Raw genomic sequence first — 26556 nt, forward strand, 5'->3', positions numbered from 1 at the left:
TTCCCGCACATAAAGAACATAAAAAATGTAAAACTTAAGAATTTGTTGGATAATGTACTATGGAATAGTGTATTTCAATCGTGTCAATGTAACAGAATCTATAAATAAAATTTCATGTTATTGGAAGGTTCTATAATAAGCAGAAATTGACGAGCATTGAATAGATATCTCAACCTACTTCTTGTTAGTCATACTCAGCTAAATACATGTATGCTCACTTGCTCTGAATGTACAGAATGACTCAGTTTTTCAGTTAAACGTTATTAACTAATCTATGAAAATGTTGAAAAACGTATAAAATACATAATTTTTCTTGATATTTAATATGCTTTCATTTTGTTTTCCATGTATTAGAACTATTAATGGCAAAACTGACTGTTCTCTTAAATTCATCTATAGAAATGTAAATCTTTGAAAAGTTAATGGAGTTTCTAGTAACGTATGATAATACAACATTTTTATCTTATTTATATGCATAGAAAATACTTGCAGATTTTGTCCAGGAGAAACTGGATCACCCTGTACGTAAAACTTCTAGTTCTTCAAAAGTTCCTGTTATGCAAAGTGTCTTCAATTTAAACAATTAAACTGCACTTTTCACAGCCAAAGATAGGAAAAAGAATATTATATAAATTGAACTACTTGTTCGTTTCGCTGAAAACTTTTAAAGTCTATTCAAGATATATTTTTCTGTGCTAACCCGTAAACTGTACAAGCAAAGTTTGCTCATTTACGTTTGGGACACCTCATCTAAATTTCGCGGCAAGTAAAGTTCTACTGCATTTTACGAGTATTTCGAATTTCCATTTTGTTCGTGCAACGTTCTAGCTTCACGGATTTTCGAACGGTTTCAATCAAATTAACGGAAAATACTTTTTCACACGTTCGATTTGTACTATGGTTCTGTTTCAATCCTACCCCAAACAAAAGTGAGCATTACTCGATTTGGTCGCAATAAATATTTGTTTAGAATTATTTGCAGAATAAATTCTTTCTATTCGAGTACCTTATTCGGAGAATAACTATTTCTTATTCGTAAAAAATTATTCTATTTCTTTATTCGAATAATTCATCTTTGTATATTCAAATATTTCGTTCGAATAATTTATTTTTATTTATTTAGATCATTTATTTTAATTACCGATTTGTATTTATTCGGTGAATTTAATTTAATTATTCATTTTTACTTTGAATTCACCATTCGAATTATTTATTTGAATTACACATTTTCATTTACTAAAATAATTCATTTTTATCTGTTCGAATGACGCAAAAAACTGAGAAGATGTACATATACCGATGAAAATCTGAAAATGACTAATAAAGTATTATACGAGTACATTTTTATTCGATCGACCACTTATTTAGCAATATTAATTCTATTTAAATAAACCTTTCATAATTTAGTAAATTATAAACGAAATTAGGTATATAAAAGCAGTCGAATTTGTCTAAGTATTGATTTCAATACTGCATGTGCAGTTTCATAAGCATATTGCACTCGACGTACGAACGAATTCTCGTTCCATCGTGATCTGCTACTACACTTGCTTGTCCTAGCGTAGGCACGTGGAAAATCGTTAATCCGATGTGCAAGTGGTAGTTCCGGTTGATCTAACCGTTTGAAAGGGCCCAACTGTATCCATTGTGACCAACATTGCAGACGTCATCCACCGAAAGGTACTTCGGTCAAAGTTCAGCCACCCACATTTTAAATTATATTAACCAAATTTGAAACTTCACTGTGTAAAAGTTTATTATTACTACGTCGTGCCATAAAAATCTTTTATTTTCCGTTTTTATGGGTCAGGTCACTTGAGAATCTCGGTGCAAACTGCCACACAAAACAAACGACTAAGAAAATCATGAAGAAAGTTAAACTTTCATAGATTAACCTGTATTAGTTTTAAACATTATCAATACAATTAAAATCTTTCTTAATACCATTGTGTCCACGTTAAATCTCATATATTATATTATTCGCTAACTTCATTCTTTCTTTTTAATTATTCTGCACAAATGATAGGGCATGTACAACTCTCTAAACTGAATAAAAAACTCCCAGTGAACAGAGGTCCAAAACTCAATAGTTTCCGAGATAAAAATAGGTTTAGTTTAAAAAAAATGTATGGAGGCCGAATCAAATACACGAATTATTTCGAAAAGTATCAGTGATACGAACAAACGTGTTAAATAAAAATTACAGGGTATGAAATACTACATACCACGGCAGGAGGTATTTGACTGTGACGTGATCTTGAAACGTCCTGCAAAAGTCGCGTCACAAATCTTAAATAGAAGTAGATAGTAATTTAAAATATTCGGGATACTTATGTGTACCATTCGGGACGAAATAGTTAAGGTGCCTTCAGGGCATAAAGGATAAAAACAACATTTTACAGAAACGCCCATAAAGACTCGTGGCGTGTACACGCGTATCGCGGCTTTATGGTCACATGAATTCATCGTAATCTTAATGGCTGCACGGTAATGCGTTCAGGTATCATCTTGGCGTCGAACGGACACGAATAGTAAACGTTGCGCAGATATAAACGCAGCGCGAGTCTCTTGATCCCAGCGCTACTTATCCCAAGCTAGAAGTACCCGACGCAACCCCTCTAAATCTCCCCTAACCGCGCGTACCGTTGCGTTCCTTCTTCCTCGTTCTGGCCGCCTTTCCTCCACCGTATCCCTGATCTTCGCGTATTTCTTCACCCCCTTGTTACCATCCCTTATCTCGGCCACAATGGCCCTTGCTCTTTTCGTCTGTCCCTGGTAGCCTTCAGCTACGCTCGGAACCATTCTAGGGCGTTCTTGAATTACGAAATCGAAACTGTACGAAGCTCTTGAACTTATTGTCCTTCTTTTGGAGTGTTCCAACTCTTTATTTATGTGTTGAAGTAAACGAGATGTTCGAGATTATTCCAGTTGTTACGAATTTTAGGGATATCATTGTGATTGATTTGACGTTTCAGTGAAATGAAGGTCTTTAAAGATAAATTATGGGAAAATAGGTAAAATTGGAAAAAAATAAATCGTGGTTTTACCTCAAGTGTTTTTATGTTTATTTATTCATTTATTTATGTGTAATATCATAACTGTGTCAAATAACAAGTACAGTTTTCTGTAAATACGATTTTCTATATTTATTCGTAATAGGATAAATATGTCGTGTATAAGTGGAACTCTAGGTTCTTAAATACTACTCTAAATGCTTTTTACACGAATTGGAAAAGTGCCATATTAAACTGCAGCTAAATTAAGGAACGTTGATGCAATTTCCGGAACGAAGAACGGAGAATGGGGAACAGTTTCGATCATAAAGATAAAAATATGATTCACTGCAGCACTTGTTAAAAATTAATATTGAACACAAAGGAGCTTTATTTGTATTAATCAAAATTTAGTACCTAATTAACTGCACTTTAATTGTGCTCCTATTATCTGAATTATTGTTAAACGTTATTCCACTTACATCAACCAACAATAAATTAATCAAATTTTCCAACACAAGCTATTCATTATTCTGCCCCTTGCCAAGTGTTCAATTAATTTCGTACTAATGTAATAAAATTAATATAATTTATATTGCTTATAGTTATCAATCGTTTGTCCTGTGATTTCTTTCATAACTGCACTGGAATAGTCTTCAATAATTTACTGGAAACAAGAAATAATTCTATGTCCATCTATTTTAACAGATATTTGGAGCATAATAATAGGATTCGCGTTCTAAATATTTTGTAAAATATTTCTTTAATCGAGTTTTAACCTCTCTTGAGTATTTTATCAGGCTATTGTTAGTTATCATCTATCCCGTTATTTATTAGTCCCATTACTTAGTTTTTATCTCATTTTTAAGACGCGTTTGCATAACAAATACAACTCGCCCACAGTTACAGGATTAATTAATACTAAACTTATCAAGCAGTTAAATTAACTTTCTAAAATTTCTTTATAGAAACTCCAAAAGTCCATATATTGAAACTTTACTTGATTTACAATTCAGTTTGCGTATTCCTAAATCAATTTCTTTAATCATTTCTTAGATTTCTCAATCTGTTATCTTATAATAATTGCAACAGGAAGAAATCAGTCTGGTAGTTTTAGTGTTAAAAACTCAAAACATTAGAGTAATACTCAATTTTGTTAATTTCTCTTTGAGATTTCTTCGAATCTGACACGTTAAAATATGGCAAGTAGTTGAATTATATTTCTGTATATCAAACCGTTCGAATGAGTTTTAACTTTTGGACGAACCAACCTGTAACATGGATCCATTGTTATAAATCAAGTAGAATGTCAAGAATAAACGCTCTCCATTGTGTGCCACGTTATGGGAAACAGTGGAATTCTGCTTGACAAATGTTCTTCGAGCTGGCGAGTGCTCGAAAGCGCAGACTTAATTGATCCGTAACTCGCTGCCACGATTCGGAGTACTTGAAGCGTGCAACGGGACGCGCTTGTTCGAACGGAATCTTCGGTTCACTCGAGAACTGCGCAAGAGTGTTACTTTTCCGTCCCGCTGGGATTATTATCGCGCCTTGATACGCCTGATTTTTTAAATGTTCTCGTCGCTGTGAGTCCTCTCCTGATTTTAATTGGCCGATCGTCGCCGTCTTCAATTTTTTCAGGTACACTTCCGTCCTTAACTCCTTGTTCTGTGATTTCTTTCATAATTGTGCTTCGTGAAGCTACTTTATCCGGTACTTACGTACTATATGGACTACCTCTGTTTTTAAAAAATAAGATATTGACAGATTGCTGACTGGCAATTTTACGCAGAAGCTATCCTATGCCACCGGTTATTATTCCGTAATTAAATATGAAAGTGAAACATGCAAATAATCTTCCGTATGAATCATTTATACATAATGAATTGAAATGAATCTTTGGACATATCTCCTATATATCGTTTAATATTTTACTTTTGCAATATTTTATATTGCCCTACGTTTCAAAAATTGAAATAGCTAATGCAAGTGCAAACACGTGTTAATGTGTGACCGATCAACAATGTGTTAGTGATAATATTAATAATAATGATAATAATAATAAGATAATAATAAGATATTAATAATGTATTCGAATATCAAATAAATACTAATCCAGACTTAACCTAAATAATTGATCAGAGCGACTTTCAGTTAGGAAACAAAGGTGGTCCTTATAATATGTAAGTGCCCTTTATTCTTAATAATTTATTAGAAAAAGAAAAGGATTTAAAACTTAGTCTACATTTACGTTTATTCCAGATATTAAGGGTTCATAATGGAAAAGTAATATTTCATTTATACTGAAAATAAGTAAAGAACATTTAAATTTATCTTTAGCTCAAAATATTTATTACGAGTTAGATACGATATTATAGGCTAAAGAGTTAATTAGCGTGGTGAATTTTAATGTACTTCAATTTTTTCTTCATTAGTAATTATATAAACTAACAATTTCTCAGATTTTGGTGACCTCGAAATATATTGCTAAAGATGTGAATCTATAATTTCGTATCACAAATTTACATTACCGAATTTCATATTATAAGCTTTATTCTGTTTACTAAATATTGACGATATGACTATATATTTTCAAGATCATTTCGAATATTCAATGTTTTTAAGACATCGATAACTGCGAAACAGAAAAATCGAAACTAGTTATTTTCACTGGTATGGTAGCTCTATCGTTAATATTGAAGGAGAATATTCTAAAAAACAATAAAACATCAATTCAAACTTATTCGTGATATCCCTCATCCCTTCCCAAAACATGAGCAGCAATCCATGAACGAAAACTCAGCATAAATCTCTCAGCCAGTATTTTCGTTCGATCCGCGCAGTTCGATTAAACTCATTTCGCATTCCATTTGTAGTATGGTTAATTGGACGGAAGTGTTCACAGGATCGTAAAATTTCATTCCAATTTAATGGCAGCACGCTTCAGCGTATCATTCCGCTTTGTGACACGTTCATTTTACGCTCGGGCCCTGTCTGCTGCGCCCTCCGTGGGCTACGATGCAAGCTTGTCGAGATCGTGTTCTGAAGTGGCTAACAAACGGCGAAGCACAACGATCGGTCATATCCCTTGAGACCTTTATCCATAGAACACGATGCACACGTTGCATTATTAAAGCAGAGCCAGTGTATCTCCATTCACAGTTGCCTGGCACGTTTCACCTCGTTTCTTGTGGCCGCTTTGAAGAGATCTCGCGATGTAGACGCGTGCTTTCACCAGATTTCTTTACGCGGGGCGTCACAGGATTTTATTGCCCTTTCTCTTTCGAATATTCCGGGGCCACATGAAACGAGGAATGATTAAACGGATGTCTATCCGAGGCACAGCGGACGCTTGAACGAAGAAGAATGGCACGAAATTAAGCGGGACAGATTTGTGAACAACTGCACGCATTCTTCTCGGATTTAAGAATGTCCGAAAAATGCGAAATGTTTTTGGGAAATTTGCATTGCGCGAAATTGGGAATTGAATTGTTTGCACTGTAAACTGTTGCAGCAGAAAACGTGAATACATCTAACTCTCGATTTGCACGGTAGATTGATTCCTCGAAAATGTCGTGTAAATTGAAATCGTGCTATTCGAGTCCACTGAAAAGAAATACACATGTAATAAAAATAGATCCATATGAAATAGTATTATTTATTTTCAGTATAAAATATTGTTGCTCGCAGGTGTACTCCCTCGTGGCATCATTAAAGAATAGTAACAGAAACACTATTTATTACAAATGTACAATGTTAATTATTCACAAGACAAGACTTTCAGGAGCTCATTACGATACGTCTGTTCTCGTCACAACTCACCGAAGACTCTCGCTCGTCCTTGTTTGCTCAGTCGTCCCTAACGACCACTTTGCCCAAACCATCTTTAGGTTGTAAGGATCGATTCATCTCTGCATAATACTGCAGAGCAATGTCCGATACATCGCAACAATTAACAATTAAAAATCATCAGTATCGCTTTTTTTGTTTTATGAGGATTTCTTTTGTATACCATGTAAATACATATTCTTTCAGTTCTTTTTCTTTCTACCTGTTTCTTGTTTTTAGCTTCCTTTTTACTAAAAACTTTTTATATGAGTCTGTCCTTTTAATACCCATTTAGTGGTTGTAATATTGAAAAAAGGAATTAATGTAAGTTTTGCATTTTTCTGACCTGAAAGTAAAATGCAAGTGCCGTGTATATGGCAGTTCTTCCGCTCTTTTTCAATCGTGTTAATTCGTTCATTACCAGGGTCTCCTAGGAAAAACGTCCACCACAGTCCAGGATTTTTTGGGGTTTATCTGACACCAATTGCAACAGACTTTACGTATATATTTAGGTAGAGGAAAAAGAAATCCATTATTTTTACGTGAACTTCAAGACTTTATTTAACATGTTTCGGATTGTCCGATTTGGGTCAAATATACACCGTTTTGTTCTAGAATTTTTTGCCATTTTAAAGGTAGCTTCATAGTGCCTCTCTCATAGAAGTCTTGGTTCCTATTGGCGAAAAACTCTAGTAATCGATTTTCACAATCTTCTCATGATGCCAATTTCTTCTCATTAAGGAAGTTTTGCAATACAAGAAAAACATGATAATCGCTTAGTGTCAGGTCCGGACTATATGGTGGATGCATCAAAACTTCCCAACCAAGCTCCCGGAGTTTCTGGCGAGTCAGTTGACCAATTCTGGCCGTTACTGGTCAACCGCTATCTTCAAACGGTCCAGTTGTTGACAGTAGGCATCCGAATTTAGTGTTTGGCCATATGGAAGCAACTCATAATAAATGATTTCTTTCCAGTCCCACCAAATGCACAGCAGAACCTTCCTGGCCGTTAGTCGTGGTTTCGCCACCGTTTGAGCTGCTTCACCGCGCTTTGACCACGATCGTTATCGCATAATATCGTCGTATGTGACCCATTTCTCATCCCCAGTCACCATCTGTTTAAGAAATGTGTCGATTTCATTCCGTTTGGCCAAGGCTTCGCAGATGGAAATTCGATCCATCTTGTTTCTTTGTGTTAATTTGTGTGGCACCCAAACATCGAGCTTCTTTTTGAATCCAGCTTTGTGCAAATGGTTTAAAACTGTTTTATGGTCGATCTTTAGCTCCTAGGCGATGCTACGACTGCTAACATGCTGGTCAACTTCGATTATTTCTGTGACTTTATCGACATTTTCGATAATGGGCCTACCTGTGTGAGGTGCATCTTTAACATCAAGAATATCTGAACGGAATCGACGAAACCAAAATTGCACGTAATTGGCTGTTACAGTATCGGCACCATAAACACCATTCACAATTTCAGCCGCCTGGCTTGCATTTTCGCCTTTATCAAAGAAAAACTATAAGATGTACCGAATTTTCTCTTTTTTGACTGCCATTTTTAACACCCTGTAACTCACAACCGAATGGACCAAACAAAAAACAGCAAAAGAATTTTTTTAGTGCGAAATGTCATCTTTCCAACGAGCATAAATCTGAAATTGTTTGATCGATACTTTATGAGATATTGATCACTACAGCCATCTGCCAAAAAAATAATGGATTTCTTTTTCTCCAACCTAATATTTAGAACATTTTAGAAATCGTGCAATTCGAGTGCCATGTAAATCGAGGGCTAAGTGTATATAAAACAATCGTTAATTTGGAAAGTGAAATTTGTTTGTTTCCGTGTCAGTGTAAATCGATGATCATACGTGGATCTGTGATCACTGATTTCGAACGTTAATGCTGAACGTAATTTTTCGACTGTATTTTCTTATACTTAGAAGCGAAACAATTGAAAGGTTTCGTCGAATAGATTTTTATAAATAACTTTGGGGAAGATTGGGGACTATTATCTGTGGCTCATTATTGTTAGTTATATTTTCATAATATTTTAGTTTCAACATTATTTAAAGTTTACAAAACAGATATACTATGGTGAAATGAAAATATATGAAACGGGCTATTTGTTCTTAAAATATGTACACGGTGATGCCAAAATCAATAGCCAAGACAAAGTATATTCAGCTTGAAACCGGAATATTTCGAAAGAGAGATTTCGAATCACGGAGTTTCTGTATGACCCATATTTTTGAAATTCTGTCTTCGAAAGTCGGATTAATTTATGTAAAAATTCGCAGACTAATTATCATGAAATATTTCATAATTAAAATGTGTTCGTATCCCGAATTGCACACCACAATTTGCTTTTTCACAGTGGAAGCTCGCAAGCTGCCCGCAGTTTATCAAACGAAGTATCTCTGGTTTTGCAAGTTGTTCTCACGAAAGTGGAATATAAAACAGTACTACTGTCAGTACTGTTATATACTCCCTATGTTCGTAAGTACCACGCGATCTTAAATTTAACGAATTTCTAAATGGAATAATTCGGATAACGCGCAAGCTTTCCTAACGTCTTTGGAATGCAAGAACTACTAATATCTCCGAAATAACTGACAATATATTTTATATGTATAATTAAGTAGTTTATCATAAGAAAAAGGAATAAATTTATTCAATGTATAAATAATTAAAATATGGGCGAGTGTATTCAAATAATCTTATAAAATAATATATTAATAAACATATAGAACATATAGAACTTTATTTTCGAAACTACGAGTTTTTATATAAATATTCAGTCTAATCATCATCAAATACTTTGTCATCGTATTTTATGTATTTATGGCAGATACGAGTGCACAAAATATAAAGTAAAGAAATGTTTATAGAAATTTAAGAATACTATTATTTTATTTTTAATTTCTGTAATTAGTAATATTATATAATGTTATGTAATGTATTAGCAATATTGTATTAAAGTAAACCTAAAAACTGCCGTTCCAAATGAATTTACACCTGACCCACGATTTACACGAAAATCGGTTCCACGTGGATTCGTTTTATGCGAAGGAAAATCGCCTAAATAAAGTCTGTAGATGCAAGAGAAAACAAAATACTAAAAAGAAAAACTGATATAGGTTTTGGAAATACATATTTATTCCATGTAGATTAATAACAAAATAATAATGACATTTCAGAAAACAAACGTACATTAGATTCGGTGTTACTAAATTCAAATCGCGTAAATTAACATTGCGCATAAAAACTACAGTGTAAGTAATGTTCTAATTTACCGCGCGAACAAGAGATTTGCGTAAAAAAAAGTCCGCGTAAATCGGAGGTCAGGAGCATCTCCTTAATTTCAGAATATTTTCGGCGTATCTCATTGACTTCCGAACCACCATTATCCGCGAGGTTGACATGGTTGATGATTATGGTCCAGATTTGAGCTTCCCAATGTTTTTGCTTGAAGACGGTACCCCGCCTTCTTCTTGTTTCTTTCGTCTCACGGATGATTAGTGGACCTCCGGCGAAATGGTCTGCCCTTCGATTTTATTTCTAACGAAACGACCGATCGACCGGTCGAGGGCACTTCAATAAATATTCCCGCGGGAGACAGTGCGCCGCGGCTGTTGAGTGTCGTTAGCGTGTATTGTGAATTGTAGACAGATGCGGATGACTTATTAACGATGGACGGCTGGCCGGTGCGCTCGCAGCCACGAATCGGAGAGCTCGAGAAGTGAGCATTGTCCGGAAGGAATGGCAGCGATCGTTAACAGTAGAACAAACGAACAGTTTTAATGATTCGGCATTAAAAGGCTATTGTTTTCGGTACCGATTGTGATATTTTTGACATTTTTGCTGTCAAATTCACGATTCGATATGCGGTCATATAACACTATGTAGGATTATCGAGCGTTTAATATGATTGATAGGAAGTCTTTATAAAAACTGTAACAATAGATATTTTACAATTTATTCAGATATTCATTGTGGTATTTGGAACTGTTTGTTTTTAAAATCTGTTCAGATATTTCATACTTTCAAATAATGGTATTTTTAATAAAGTTACTTGATCAAATAATGGTATTTTTAATAAATTAAGATATGCTGGAATTGTTTTAATGTAAATTATGACATTTTCAAATCAGTTATTTTACAAAATAATGATGTGTTTAATCAATTAAGATGTCCTTGGATTGTTTTAATCTAAGTTATGTTATAATACAATTGAAAACTGTTATTAATATTCTGCAGTTCTATTTTCTTCGAATTTCCTTTTCATGAAAAATTTCGCGGAATTTAAGTGTTAAATATGTGTATGAAGTTTTTTAATGTTGAGGAATCAAAACAGTCTAACCAAAAGATTATTTATAAATGCAAGAAAGGTATTTTAGTTAATATTTATTAATAATAACAATACATTTCAAGAAATATTAACCATTTTTTTTACAAAAGTTGTTCCTAGTCCTCTTGGAATTATTTAGAATCTTTCTATAATAATAAGACTGATTTCTCAGACATTACTCTAAATAATTTTAAAAAAGATCTTCGTTAACGCGCAATTATTAGTTATGTCAAAGTAATAAATATATTTATGCAATTATAGCATATAAAAATCTTCTGAAATTAAGAAAACTTTAAAATTAAAAAAGTATCAATTCGAATTGGCCTTAATACACCTCCAGTTTTCTTTTAATTTGTTAAAGCCATTCGCGAAAGAAACCAAATGTTATTTAATGCAAATTTCTTTGAGTATTTGCATAAACTTCTAAAGAAAATAAATTGGATTATATCAAAATCCATTGTGGTAGTTAATGAGTAGTTTATGAGGTTTCCCTTTGGAATCATATTAAAATATAGTGTATATGGACGATAATAAATAACAAAGTGTAAGGTTACCAGGATAAAAGAATTTTTAGTACATTCTGCAAATTTATGGTAATGCTATACGCTGTGAATTAATCCCGTAGGAGATTGTTTTAAAGGAAGTAAATTAAGAATGTGTTATTATACGCCTCTCTTTCTCCTTTTAATCTCGCCTCTTTATTACTGTACTATGAGAGACCCTGTGGGACTACGGTGGAGCAAACATTTAGCAACGTTCCAGTTTACTAATAAACAAAATTAAACTGTCAATTAGTTTACGAAATTTTATTAAATCTAAAGGGAAAACTCCTATTTTTTTGCATCATGTGTTTTATTTAGAAATGAACTGCATAGATATTTTACATTCAGATTAATTGCAGTATCGATTAATCCTATTGCTCTTTGAATTCATTGAAAAACAAACATTTGTATGATGACGTAAAATAAACGAGAGCTTACTGTTGAAAATTAAAAAACAATTAAATAATTATTGGAAAATGAAATTGGGTATTGGAAATATAATAAATAATGTTCTCAAAGCGCTTGAGATAATGAAAAGCAATTTTATTTTGATTTGTCATTTACTTTCAATGTGTTTGTATTACTGAAATATTCATTGAGTGTATATATGCATTTATTCACATATGTTTGTTTAAATTTGCACAACTGAAATATTCAGATTTCATATGTTGTTTAAAATGGACCACGTGAAGTATTATGCCATCATGTTTATTCATCTTCAATTTTCAAAATAAATATATAGAAATACAATACTTATTTCTTATAAGATGTGGCGGCATAACGGGACACAGGAAAGGTTTTCTTGCCGTGCGGATGCTCTAGCCCAGGTAGCGCGGGTAAGCAAACATCAGCGTTGCAGACCCGCGCGGGTACGTTAAATTGTTGAGCCCTAAAACAGGCGATGAAACAAACAAACTACCTAGCTCCGCACGTGGGGGAAAACCTCCCTTTTTCCGAACGGAATCATGGGAATTTCCATGTACTCCATATCTTTGTCTGCGGACAAAGATGTGGGGGGTGAAGCGACGTTAAATGGAAGCCGCCGTAATAGCCACGACACACACCACGTCCGTTCTTTCTGGCGCTAGGTCAGACGGAAATCTTTCTGCGTATCTTATAACTGTTGATTAATAAATAAGAGTTTTCGTTAAAGTCATTTCGCACCCTACTACCCACATAAGAATATTTCAAAACCAAAATGGCAATAATTTTCTAGAAAACGTAGGCATTTATAGTACCAATAAAATTTTATATATTTTTTTAATTACTGTACAAAGTATTCAGTTAAAATAAGTTTTCATATTTCATTTACGAATTGCATAGATATCCATTGTTCATTTCTCAAAAAAATATTTGGAATATACAACGACAATTTCTTAAATATTTCGAAGCAGAAATAATATTGATCTAATTCCAGGGATAAATAGAAGTAATATGTAAAATATTTTCTAAAATTGAATTGTATAAAATATTTAATTGAAATCAATCTCCATATTCAACTTAAAATATAAAAATGTATTATTTATTTCCTAGAAGAACAAAAAATCAAAACGACAATATTTAAAAAATATCCAGGCACGAATAATACTAAAATAATTCTATGAGTACGTAGAACTTAGCGAAATTTTACTTGGTTGTAAAACAATTGTTATTTCATCCTTAAATTGTGTAATTAACACCCGAATAAATAGCTGATTTAACGATATAGTTTTCGCAATAACTTAAATAAACTTTTTTCATTAGACAATACCAATAATCTAAAATACACTTTTGCATCGATTACCGTGTTGCCCTCCTAGTATTACTTTTTCGCTGACTCTGATCGAGTTCATCTTAAATATTCACGCCTGACCGAACTCGATCCGATAATTACAGAATATCTGCCAACGTCGATCATAAGATGTCGGATAAAGAAAGATTTATTTTGTGTAATGAATAGTGCTAGCATTTGTAATAGACTGAAAATGACTGTTAATACAAATAAACAACAAAAGAGTTCTCGGTTTCTGAAAATTTCAATAGACTACCAATACGCACGTCACATGCTTGAAATATTGATTTTCATGCGCTCAGAAGTTTCCATTTTCCTCGATTCTTTGCGGAACAATGAGTGACGAAAAACAAAGAAATACAAAAACTATAGAACAGTAAAATGCTGTGTAAAGGTTTTTGAAAAATGTTCAACGCTAAAGCCACTACTTACAAGACCTAATCTGTAATGTATAACATGGACGACGTAAATGGAATGGCATAAATTCCTGAACGTATAATCTCATAATACTTATGAGTATATGAAGAAATTCTATGAAGTATAGTGAACACTTTTTTCATATATCTACGTAGATTTTATATAGAAAATGTGAGACTGTGTATGAACCGTGAATTTCTATGCAAATGTAACTTTTTTATGTTATTTTATAAAATGAAATAAAGCAAATAAAATAATAAAATAAAAGAAATCAGAATTATAGTGCAGCTTAATTCAAAATAAATAGACTAATCATAGACTAACGATAAGAATTATTGTTAATAACGATTACTAATGGTAAGAATTATTATCAATAATTATTATTAACGGTAAGCATTATTTTTATTAGTCTATTATTAATATAATTATTACATGCAGGCTGAGTCATTCAATCGTATCACCCGAATCTACTTGTAAACCATTTATCAGATAAAAAAATGTTTTAAACGAAAGTTATTTGGTATCAACCAAACCAAATGTATTTTTGTCAACCCTAGTTTCACTTCTTGATGCTAAACAATCTTTTTCCCAAACATTTTTTTACTCAAAAAATAAATGTTGGTAACACGATTAAACAATTCGCTCTGTATAGTTCAATTTTCGTTTAAACACACATATAATCTATTCCTAAACGAATTCTTGTAAGTCATTCGAAACCGTGTACAATGGTTTATTTCTCCTGTTTCCCCATTTTTTGTACGGTTACAAAATTTTCCTGTTTGTAGGCCAGTAGATCACATGTTACACGAAATCACGCAAATGGTACCAGCACTCGTGTTTACAAACATGAAATATCCGCTGTTATAGTTACTATAATACTGCAATTGCTTCGGAAGAACCCACCACTCCTGACAATATTACTGCTCGGATTAGGGAAGCCTGCCAACAAATTACTAGAGTAACTTTGGGGTATGTAGCACTGCCATTCGAGGTCAGAATCAACAACTGTATTAACCCTTTGCGGTCGTATTAACTGTACGTATAAATGAAGTTTACAACTCGTTCTTAAACTTTAAACAAATTTAATGCAATGGCAGATCATTATTTTACATGAACTGTTTTAATATATATTTTAATTCTTTAATTTTTATTTATAATTTATAATTTTACATTTTAATTATTTTTATTTTATACAAACAGAACGATGGGAGTGTTCTGTCGAACACAGTTTGTCTTACGACCGCAAAGGGTTAATTCTGAAGGTCATCTTTTCAAATATACATATTAAATGAAAAATATTTTTTTATTAAAAAGGACATACATATAGTTCTATTTACTCTTTGAGGTACTTTCATCTAGATAAGATTCGTATCTATCATAAGACGTTCATTTTTAAATATAAAAAATAGAAAAATAGGTTGTGTTTGAAGGATTTTTTGTGTTACTTTGTGTTTCAAAGTAATCAATAGTTTATTGTAATAAAAATTAAAATGATTTTATTGTAATATCATTAAAGTTATTACAACAATATTATGAAGGGAATTGATAGAAGCGACGTGTCTAAAGAATTCTCATGTCTCGTTATCCTTTAAAATATTTTTTCTCGAAAGGATAATCCTATTTTACACAACACACCTTATAAAACAACTACAATAAAAAACAAACATTGTAATCACTCGAGTGAATTATGAAAATAAGATAGCGGACAATTTCAACCAAACAAAGCGTACGATCGGCGAATCGATCGAAACAGTGTTTAATTCTCATGCGCGAGCAATCACGTAATTACCACGTGGTCTGATGATGCAAGAAAAGGCCAAGTAATTATTTCGATTGCCGTTCGAAGGAAACCATGTCACGTGCAAATAATATAAAGGAACTGCCGACGAACAGTTCGGGATCCAATCGAACGTTAACGACAATCATCTTATCAGTGCAGTAAGACCTGTTTAACGTGCTTTGTAAAAAAGTCAAAATAACATAAATTAATACATAAATAATGGAGTAAGTGAAACGTGACAGCGAATAAAGAATATGCCATTGTTTTTGTTTCATTTTGTAACATCTGTTATAGAAAGTATAGAATTATAATAAGAAGTAATATTTGTTATATAGAATATAGAATTATAATAAAAGGTAATATTTGTCATGGAAAATGTAGAATTATAATGAAAGGTAATATTCGTTTAAAAAATACAGAGTTATAATAAAACGTAATATCCGTTATAAAAAATACAGAATTATAATAAAAAATAATATCTGTTACAGAAAATATAGAATAAAAGTATAGAATTCGTTAAAGACTGTGATAAAACGGAGCAGTGTTAACCCCTTGCCACATGATTTCTTTCACAACTGTGCTTAATAAGAGTACTTTAACGTTAATAATTTATTAGAAAAACAGAGAATTTCATACTTATTCTACTCGCCACATTCGCTTGAAACGTTAACGATTGGTAACAGAAAAGAAACATTCAATTTATATTAAAAGAAAATAAATAACATTTAGATTTGTCAAATTTAATTTAAAATTTTCATCGCGAGTCTGACACGATATCATAGAACAAAGGATTAAACAGGATGTTGCTGTACCATGTTTGCTGCATTGAAGCAATTATTGCTTAACCCAAAGTTGACTGGTCGATCGAAGATCGACGAAGTTTCATCATCCGCAAGGAAACGCTCGATTATTCTTCGAGCTATCGCCCAGTCCCCTGTCGCTCTTTAAGGAAGCTCAGGAGATTGTAGTCGACGTCTAGTTGATCCTCGATCTTCCGGCCGTCCGAGGACATCAGTTTCTTTCAGGCGATATTAAAGTTATCGGAACGTGCCGAGCCACTCTTCGGTTTTATTTCTCGCGATTTCCTGAAAATTACAGGGCTATTCTAGTCATTGCGCTACTCAATACTTATTGTTACTCAATAGGTTGTATGCATAAGAAATATGAACTTTTACTACAGATTTTATAAGTAAATACTCGATTCTATATACACAAAGAATGAAGTATATATTAGGAACAGTGTTTACTGAATTTTCTGGTAAATACCTAACACTAAAACTACCGAACAGTAAAATTGACTGTTATTTTCTTATAGAACTGATAAAAATACATTTATGGAGATTCCAATGTGCTCATGTGCTAGTTTATATGTGTTTATCTAAATCGATTTACTCATTAATTTCTCAGAGAATCATTTGTCACTTTTTAATAACTTTAAAAGGTGCAAATGTAATATCTAATATATATCATTTTGACCCATCTAGTAGTTCTAGTGTTAAAATTCAATGCATAACACTTAGTATTTACTAAAAATGTCAAGTAAATACTATTGTATTATAATTTCAACTATACCACTCGTTTGTCTTAATTTCTGCTAAGTTTTTGTAGTATTTATTTATGATTTTCCAGTATTTACTGCCTGGTACTAGTAAAAAATTAGACATAAGAGATGTAACATTTACTTTTTTTATACATACGAGCCAATTTTTCTTTGCCTTTCTTCTGAAGACACCAAATAATGAATTCTTTTTTGTTTTATTGCTGCGTTTATTTATAACTAAAAGTAATTATTAATCACATTTTAAATATGTGTTTTTGTAATAGATAATCATGTGTTAATGAAAAATATTCTGGGAAGCTTCATCTTGTTAATGGTGATTTTACTTAGCTCATCACCGAAAATCAAAAAATAAAAAGAATTTTTGATGGATATGAATATAACTACCATATATAATATTTTTACATGATAAAATAAAAACTTGCGAAGTTTCCGAAATCTCAAAATTTCATCGTTTTTATAACAGCTGTTCAATTTCAATAGTGTGACATTTTTAGCATAAAAATACAGTTATATAAAAAGTGCAGTTCATCATTTCTTTTTATCAACACCAATTGAGAAGATATTTTCAGCAATAGGAAAGTCTTCGAAATACGTATGTAGTTAATTCTTCATGAAAAGTATATAGGTACTTCTAAACTAATGTAAAGCCTCCAGCTTCCTTGTTCTTGTCATTTATCGTTGGCATTTTCTTTTTACGCACTCTTCTGGCTCCTTTAGACTCTTTTGTACAACGATGGTTCGTGGCGATGATGCACAATGCATTTTGCTTCCACTTAAGCTTTTCGACTTGTGATCCAATTTTTATACTTATAACGTCCATTTGTTTTAAAAGGGATTTAGAGACCTCGTTAAATGAACGAACCGATATATATATAACACTTTTCAACGTTATTCCCAAAGAATACATGGTTGAAAGTAAGATGCCACTCGCAGAAGCTCGAAATCTTATTGTTGATCCACGCGCAGGAATCCTGGCGTCTCTACTGCGGATCGATCGATGTCAAATCTACATAAATCTGTTCCAAAACCGATTTGCATTCGCTTCTGCGAGACGTAATATCACACAATAAAAATACATTTGAAAAGAGCCAGGAGCAACCGAATTCTTCGTTGTGAAGTATGTATTTGCTCCTCTCTTTTGTAAAAAGTTGTAATACGCAAAATTTTTTCAATTTCATTAAGAATATTTATTAATGTGTTCTTAAGGGTATAAATCTTTAAAAGATTGAAAATAAAAATTCGAATTTCTGAAATTCTTTTGTTAGAATATCTTCTAATCCGTTGCACTTGAAGTTACTAATCATATAAGATGTATCAGTTTTCAGAGATTTTAGTTATGACAACAATTACTGGAGATACCTGTGATTGGAAGTAAAAACTGTACAGTATATTAACGAATTGATATAATCGTTAAATCTATTATTTTTTATTGTGTACTCAATATATTTCTATAAAACGATAAAACTTCTATAACGCTTTAAATTAATAGCAATATTCTAGATAAACAAAATTATCAGAACTTTCTGTATATAATAATAACGTTACAATCACATTGACATAATTGCATTTGAATACATTAAAATAAGAAAAAGAATCTTCACGATCATTCATCCAGAAATATTTTTCAAATACTACATATTCCACCTGTTCAAACGTGTCTTTCACCTAAATATTATATCAAAGGGTAACGTACATTGTGAAAATATATGGACAACACGGTGCGTTTCGTGCTCATAAAAAGAACCGATTTTGCAAGCAACACGAAAGTTTAGCTAATAAACTTGAACTTTTATAGAGTCACTAGTGTCATACGTGGCGATGTTACACGCAATCACATAAACTTACTTTAAAAATAGGATTTCTGGTCATAAGTTATTGCTTCTCTACACATTGTGCGACCGTAATAGCTCGTCTATAGTAAAATCAGAAACAACTTTCAACGCAAGTATGTCGGTTTATATATATCGTACCTGCAATTACGTACTTATTCATTTATATAAAATATGGTGGACACCTTAAGAGAATGGTACCCTATTTTATAACGGATTTTCTCGAAACGAACGCGTGTTCGAACAAGTGGGCTATAAATATTACGCTGGAAGGCGACAATGAAATATGACGCGGGCGAAATGTGTTTAAACTGGGCTGGTAAATGTCATGTGGATTCCGGTGTGTTCGAAACTCTAAGTACTGACGGACGGACTTATACTGCTCGATATATGATAGTTTTTTATACTGCCGATACTACGTATCATGGGTAGAATTTCTCTTATAATTTATGTCTATGAGTTTGTCGAACGAACCTGCGGTTTACAGGGGTTGCTAAGGGGATGCAAAGGGAAATTGAAGCGTTTGCTATGTGATTGGTTATTGATCAGTTGATCGTATTATTGGTAGGTTGTCATTATTATGTTAATGATTACTAAATGATAATTCTTGTTACACAGCTAAGCGTTGTCGATAATTCACAATATCTTAGTCAGCTTTACCAATTATTGGATCCACTCACACCGTTAATAAAGTAATAATTTTTTTATTATTTTGAAGAGATTACAATTTTCTTATTATTATATCTATATAACGTTATTTACTGGTTCCCTTCTAATTTATTTCAACATTTGGGTTCATCAAAGTCATATTATTGTTATTAGTTTCTTGGTTAAGTAATTATTTATAATACTAAATAATCGTTTGAGTAATATTCGTATTTATTAATTAGAAGTCTTTGCCATGTCTTTAACTTGATGTTATGTATGTTAGAAATGAAAATGTCCCGTATTATAGGTTTTATTCCACCGCTTTCACTTTAAATTGTCTAATACATGCATGTAATGACAACAATTTTATATTCTTCTTAAAGTATAAACTTATATTTTCTAATAAATAAAAATTTATTATTACTATTAAATAAATCATTTTTTTGTAGTTACGAAAGTAAACACTGCCATAGCTATTATATTGAAGGGAGATGAATCAATTTGAATTAATGTAATCTAAAGTGGAAATATTAATGAAATACAAATAAAAGTAAAAATTAATAAATCTGTTGAAAAGATGAAATAATTTGTTACAGACAGTCAATGATTATTATTTAAACAACTCGGTTGACGAAACTTCATTGACTTAAATATTTTAGACAAATATAGTCGCGACACAAATAGAATAATGCTTCTTGAATCTATTCTCGAGTTCCCAACACCTACAGTCATTGTCCGAAGTAAAAAAAGCGCGGCACAGCGCTGCAGTGTTCGCGTAACTATGGTGATTTTTGCCCCGTTATCAGCAGTTTCGTATCGCATTCACACTCGGTGCTCCTCTCTCTTCCTCTCTTTCTCTAATTCCTGATTCATTTAGAGCCGAGCGAATCAGAGAAAGAAAACAGTCGATAATTCCTGGAAATCCACTTCTCTCAATAGCTGCAACGATAAGGTTCTAAATCGACCACAGCTAAGCGAGCAACACTATGTTTTGAATTTAAACAATATTATTGTTCTACCAAGTGCAAATGATAGGGACCGACACACTTCTCAAAGCGGGGCAGTGATGTGCTCACTGTAAAACAGATGTTTTTGTTTTTAACACGTTGAATGCCATGGGGATCACCGGTAACCCCCGATCAAATCGAGTTATTATAACTCAAGCAATTTAACAATGATTATTTGCAAATATTTTTATATTATAAATAATGTTACCTAATACGGTGACATTCCGTAAGATAAACGTGCAATAATAATAAAACGATTCAATGAAATAATTTGATATAATATTTTTTTCATTTTATGTATTCTGCTACGTGAAATCATGCAACGTTCAACGTGTTAATCGAATTCTATTTGTTCAATGATGTGATCCTTTTATGCATTGCATAATTGTTATATATATATATTCTACTATGATATTACATTATATTGCATATTTTTTAATTAAAAATGTATATTTTACTGTATAACTCATATTGTACATTCCTCTGTTCTCTTTCTAATAATTAAGCTTTTAATCGTTAGAAAATTACAAAATATATTTTCTAAACATTTAACAAACACATCAATGTGTAATTCACTAAAACACTCAGCACATTGAAGGAAATGAAGTATCACTTGTTAATGACTTAATTTTATTAAGTAAAATCGTTTATGTCTAGCTTTGAGACAGATTGAAGCTTTAATAAAAGCTCTGATGTCATAAAAGTATCTAAACCTTTATCGTCCAGTAGCGATGAAGAAAAAAGTGATGAAGAGGAACTTCATATTCAATTTTATCGTGAAAAAACGTAACTGTGTGAACAGGAATCGAAAGAACAGGAGAATTTCTGTGCTCAGAACGCAACTCGTCCACGTTGCAATAAGTGATTGGATAGTCATGATACTTCGGTGAAATGTATATAGGTATATATCACTATATACCTATGAACACGGACAGTTTTTTTTTCATGGAGGTTTTTATCGGTTATGTTACAGGGTGACAGTGCTGGGGATTCTGCTGGGGATTCTCAAATGGGATCGCAGCGTTACGTGCATCTTCCTTCTCTGGGAATACGTTGTAGGACACTTGGTAATTTTTATCCTCTCCATGCTAGTCGAATTTTCGATCTGCTTCCTGGCTACCAGAGGAAGCATCCTGGACACTGCGGCAAGGGCACCGATGCAATACATTCTTTATATTCGACTTTGTAAGTTATTCAGCTTATCAATATCATTAGGTATCGGAAAATGTTCGTGCAAATTTTTGAATTAAAATTTAACTCTTTGAGTATCAAGATAATATTAACAGTAACATGTTTTTAATATTGTGTAAAAATTTTATAAACTTCACATCAAAATTGACCGAAATATAAAGTTTTTATTAAATTATATTAAGAGAATGTTTTTGTAAAATAATTTTACTTTATTTGATACCAACGGCATAAACATAACTTGCTGCTAATACCAATATTATTCATTAAATTAAATATTGATTGAAATCAGACCTCCATTTATTGCTAACAAAAAAGCCGTACGAACTTCTTCCGGTACTTAATATATTTTATGTGTTTTCAATATCATAATGAAAATGATTAACCATCTGCATGTATTTACATAAATGCTTGCACTTTCTTTTCGTCGACTTCCTTAATTATTTTATCAGTAACTTTAAATTTAATTCCTTCTTTATTTATTCAGATAGTGTCTGCCTTATATTAATGACTCGTATTGGTGTATATGCAAATTGCATAATTGTAATCGCGCGATCCATTCGTGTTTAGTCAAATCTTTTATTGAAGATTTTATATAGTTATTATGAATATTCCTTTGAAGAAGTATAGCATGTATTTATATGCTATACATGCATAAAATTTTCATATTAAAAACCAGTAAGAGTATTTAATAATTATCTTTACTATCTATAACTTAGCTATAAGTTATATAGAGATGTGTAATCAGAATTTCTTTCGTTGAATTTTTATCTCACGAACATTTCAAATGGAAAAACGCACTTTTTGGGCAAATGCAAATCGCAGTATACTTTCGTCATTTTTAATAGCTGAAAATATAACTGCAGAAACTTGTTCTTACATCATGCATTAAAAGATTGAAATCACTCTATGAATTGAGCTACACATTGGAAAAATCGAATAACTCCAGTTTTTGAATTTGTTCAGATTTTATTGTTAATGCGTTTCAATGGCTCAAACAAATATTCTTTTGGTCATTCAAAACTGGCAACAATAATAAACATTACTTCTAAGTTATACTATTTTATACATTTTACATATTCTTTAGATTAAAGCTACACCTATGATAATGAAGAAAAATACGTTCTATAGTAATTATTTAATTTTCTATTTAAAGAAAAACTTTAAAAATTAATGTATAGCTATTGCATCACTTTTTTTCACTTTTTGTTTTGTAGCATCAACCGATTTCGCTAATGAGTGGCTCAATTGTTCAAGATACAGGTATACCGGTTAAGTCACTAGATTTAAGCAACCACAAATAGCGTCGTAATAGTTCCAGTTGCTGTTTCTAAATATATTCGCTTTGAGTCAGAGAAAACATTGTCACACGATATAATTTTACAGATTCGGAAATCGGCAAGTAATCCAAACTTTTAACCAATAGGCTACAGTAGATGAAAAGAGTATTTGTGTACTAACTTTATTCTTAATAACTTTGTGCGCAAAGTAACACATTATTACAATATAGACAATATTAACACCTTTTTATTCATGAAAACAATATACATTTTTAATAACCTTAATAAATTATTTATCAAAAATAATGCAAAGGAATGAAAATCCTGTAATAAGAAAAATATTTGAACACTGATTGTTTAATATGTTACATTAATCGAATGCTTTGCAATGTTACGTTATAAAAGGAATAAGAAATTATTTATAATATATTGTAACATTTTTATCATTATCTAGAAAGAATTTTAGTCATCACATTGTACGATATGTGTTATTATCTGTCAATATATTTCATTAATAATGCATTTGTTCATGCCTATTTATATCTTAACCATTTTGTAAAATTGTGCTTTATCTTATAATCTTACTATTAATGAATGGTACTTTTCTAATCTCCCGATAGTATATACTAAAAAAAAAAACAATATATTTTCTTGTATTTTAAGCACTCAAATTCTACCTAATTAGTAACATAATATTAGTAAATACGGTTATAACGTTTATAAATAACTTATTTGTTATTTTTCGTACAATACGTCAATATTAAATCTCCAATTACTGTATGTTGGAAAATATAGTTTATGATTATTCAAAGTGACCGTCATGAGTGGGAACAACATAGAATATATATATATGAGGGCGTTGTATCGACGATGCTCTTTTAGATATAAGTTTTTTCTTCCCTTCCGCTTGTGCTTGGGTATGGGGTAACACGCGCTTAGTGTTTTCGCGCCAAGAACATCGTTATGTGAAAATGTTACTTATAACTGTTATCATAATAACTCAATATTATATTATATCTATATAAACTGTTCCAATCAATAAATGTACACATGTACCCAAATAAAACCTTAACACTGTATTAATTATCAGTGCAACAGTGGTCAAATACTTCTCCGACCACAAGAACTTCCATTCTTTTGCTTTATTTTTTAATGTTGTATTATTGACGTTCGTAAAAAATTGTATTATTTTTTTGTATAACAAGGTATCTACTTAAACATTTAGGTTATACCCATATGCCGTTTTTTCAATCAAATGATTACAATAAAACAAATGTACAAATATTTCGTTTCCACATCACATGTTAAAAGTAACTGGTTTAATACATTACGTATTAATTACATCATTTTTATGATAACTATGCAATCGTTACGCAACGAGACAATATTAACACGTTATGCATGATGACTATTTACCCGATAATCATGATCGATCACGTATTTGTGTATTGCCATTCTATATTGCATATTCTCTGTAATCCGATTTAACGTGTCCTTTTTAACACGCTATCATTTTGTACAATTAGATTAAACACTCGTTAATACTCATTAATATAAACTAGTTTAAACAGCTGAAAGCTAATACGCATAGCTGTATGTTGAATCATATTCAACTTTCTCAGTAGTATATATTTGAAAACGTTGTATAAGATTGCTCGAATTTTATTTATTTGATTATATTGAAACTTTTACATTATACATATGTATTCCAACGTTATTTCCTCATTATGAATTGACTCTTAAAAAGTTCTTAGTTAATTTTTAGTATGTAGACAATAAAGTGAAATATTTTATGACGAAATCCAATATTAAATCTTGAAAGGTTTAAGATTCGTCATCTGAGCAACTTTTAAAAAAATCAGAAAACTCAATTGTCAATGCTTACAAAAAATGTATAACATAATTTATACCTACTTCGAAATTCTGTTTCGATTAATTTGATTTCTCGAAAACATGTACACCAGTTGGGCATTCCAATAAAAACATATTTTACATGAACGCTTTACCAAAGAAGATATAGCAAATTATTTTTACAGTTTATAATATACTTAAATAAAGTTCACAATTTCACATTAATCACAAGTTTCCTTAGATATCTTAACATTAGAACTATCAAATAGTATAACTTCTTATAAAATTATTGAAGAAATACAGATGATTTTTTTTAATTATGTTTATAATGTATAAATTAAAATAAATATAAGTGAATGGAAATCTCAATAAATGCATTTTTACAATATACATAAGAAAATACAAACCAGCCAGTTTCACTGTTCGGTACTTCTATCATTAACCTTTTAATCCCTTGATATACAATTTTCTTAATTTTACTATCAACAATTCGTGAGAATACAAAAAATGTCCAGTTCATTATAAGTGGAAGTTTATTTCGAAGATAAAAACATTAAGAATTATTGAATAATTTTTCACTTCTATCTATATAAAGTAAATAACATTGACTTTCATTAACTTGTTCTAAAAATCTTCACCACTAGTCCCGCTATTATACAGTAAAGGATTAAATGAATCATAGGAAAAAAGGTTCAACGTTACACGAATAGCAGAAGCTCGAATCAGAAGCGTATTCCCCGGGGTCAGTGACAAAAATCGATAAGATTTTTATCAGTTCCCCTATAGGCAGAAAATCGACCGTCGTCAATCTCGGAAGCACTTCTTGTCCTTCCGTGGTTATCCGATATATTTACGATATCGAAACCAGAGGGCGAGTCAGTACAAAAGAGGAATTGGCGATGAAAGTAGGCGGCTGTGTCGTGACGTGTTGCAGTTTTGCAACAATCCGTTACTTAACAAATGACATGTGTGCGTGCGACTTTGAATTTAGTACATTACCAAAAGGTTTCTCAACGAGGTAAAATTAATGAGCGACACTCTTATCCGCGCTGTTACTTAAATTTCTAATTTAAGAAGATATTTTTTTATTTGCATTCTATTAGTAGCTTATTAACCATTTAATTGCATTTGACGAGTATACACATAATTCTTTCATTTTATTGAGGTTTTTATCATTATTGATTTTATAAGAGATTTTTTAGACTAAATCCCACAGTTAACAGATTAAAGAAATATTAATTAATTGCAAAGTGTAATAAATAATAGAAATATTGAATAAATACTTCAATTAGCATGAACGTCATGTTACCATAATAATTCAGTGTAACAGTAGAAATTTCGATTTGTATTATTTAATATGAATTTATATTTCCATTTTTATTATTTAATATTGGTTTAATTGATTTTCATTTAATTTAAACGATGTTTTGTTAATACGAATGTAATATCTACTTTTGTCATAGTATATTTACTATATCAATCTAAATTTCTGTTTTGATTTTAAGAT

General features: G+C 31.5%; 1 protein-coding gene across 10 annotated transcripts in view; it reads left to right on the forward strand.

Annotated features, from left to right (window-relative positions):
• Nucleotides 1-26556, forward strand: part of inaE (inactivation no afterpotential E) — a 173405-nt gene that overhangs the window by 84657 nt on the left and 62192 nt on the right. For all 10 annotated transcript variants that reach the window (XM_076367687.1, XM_076367685.1, XM_076367686.1 and 7 more), the window contains one exon: nt 21704-21915. In XM_076367687.1, the coding sequence (XP_076223802.1) occupies nt 21704-21915 (212 nt within the window). The remainder of the gene's footprint in view (nt 1-21703; nt 21916-26556) is intronic.

Source organism: Nomia melanderi, chromosome 5 (genome assembly GCF_051020985.1).
Source record: "Nomia melanderi isolate GNS246 chromosome 5, iyNomMela1, whole genome shotgun sequence".
Taxonomy (NCBI): Eukaryota; Metazoa; Arthropoda; class Insecta; order Hymenoptera; family Halictidae; genus Nomia; species Nomia melanderi.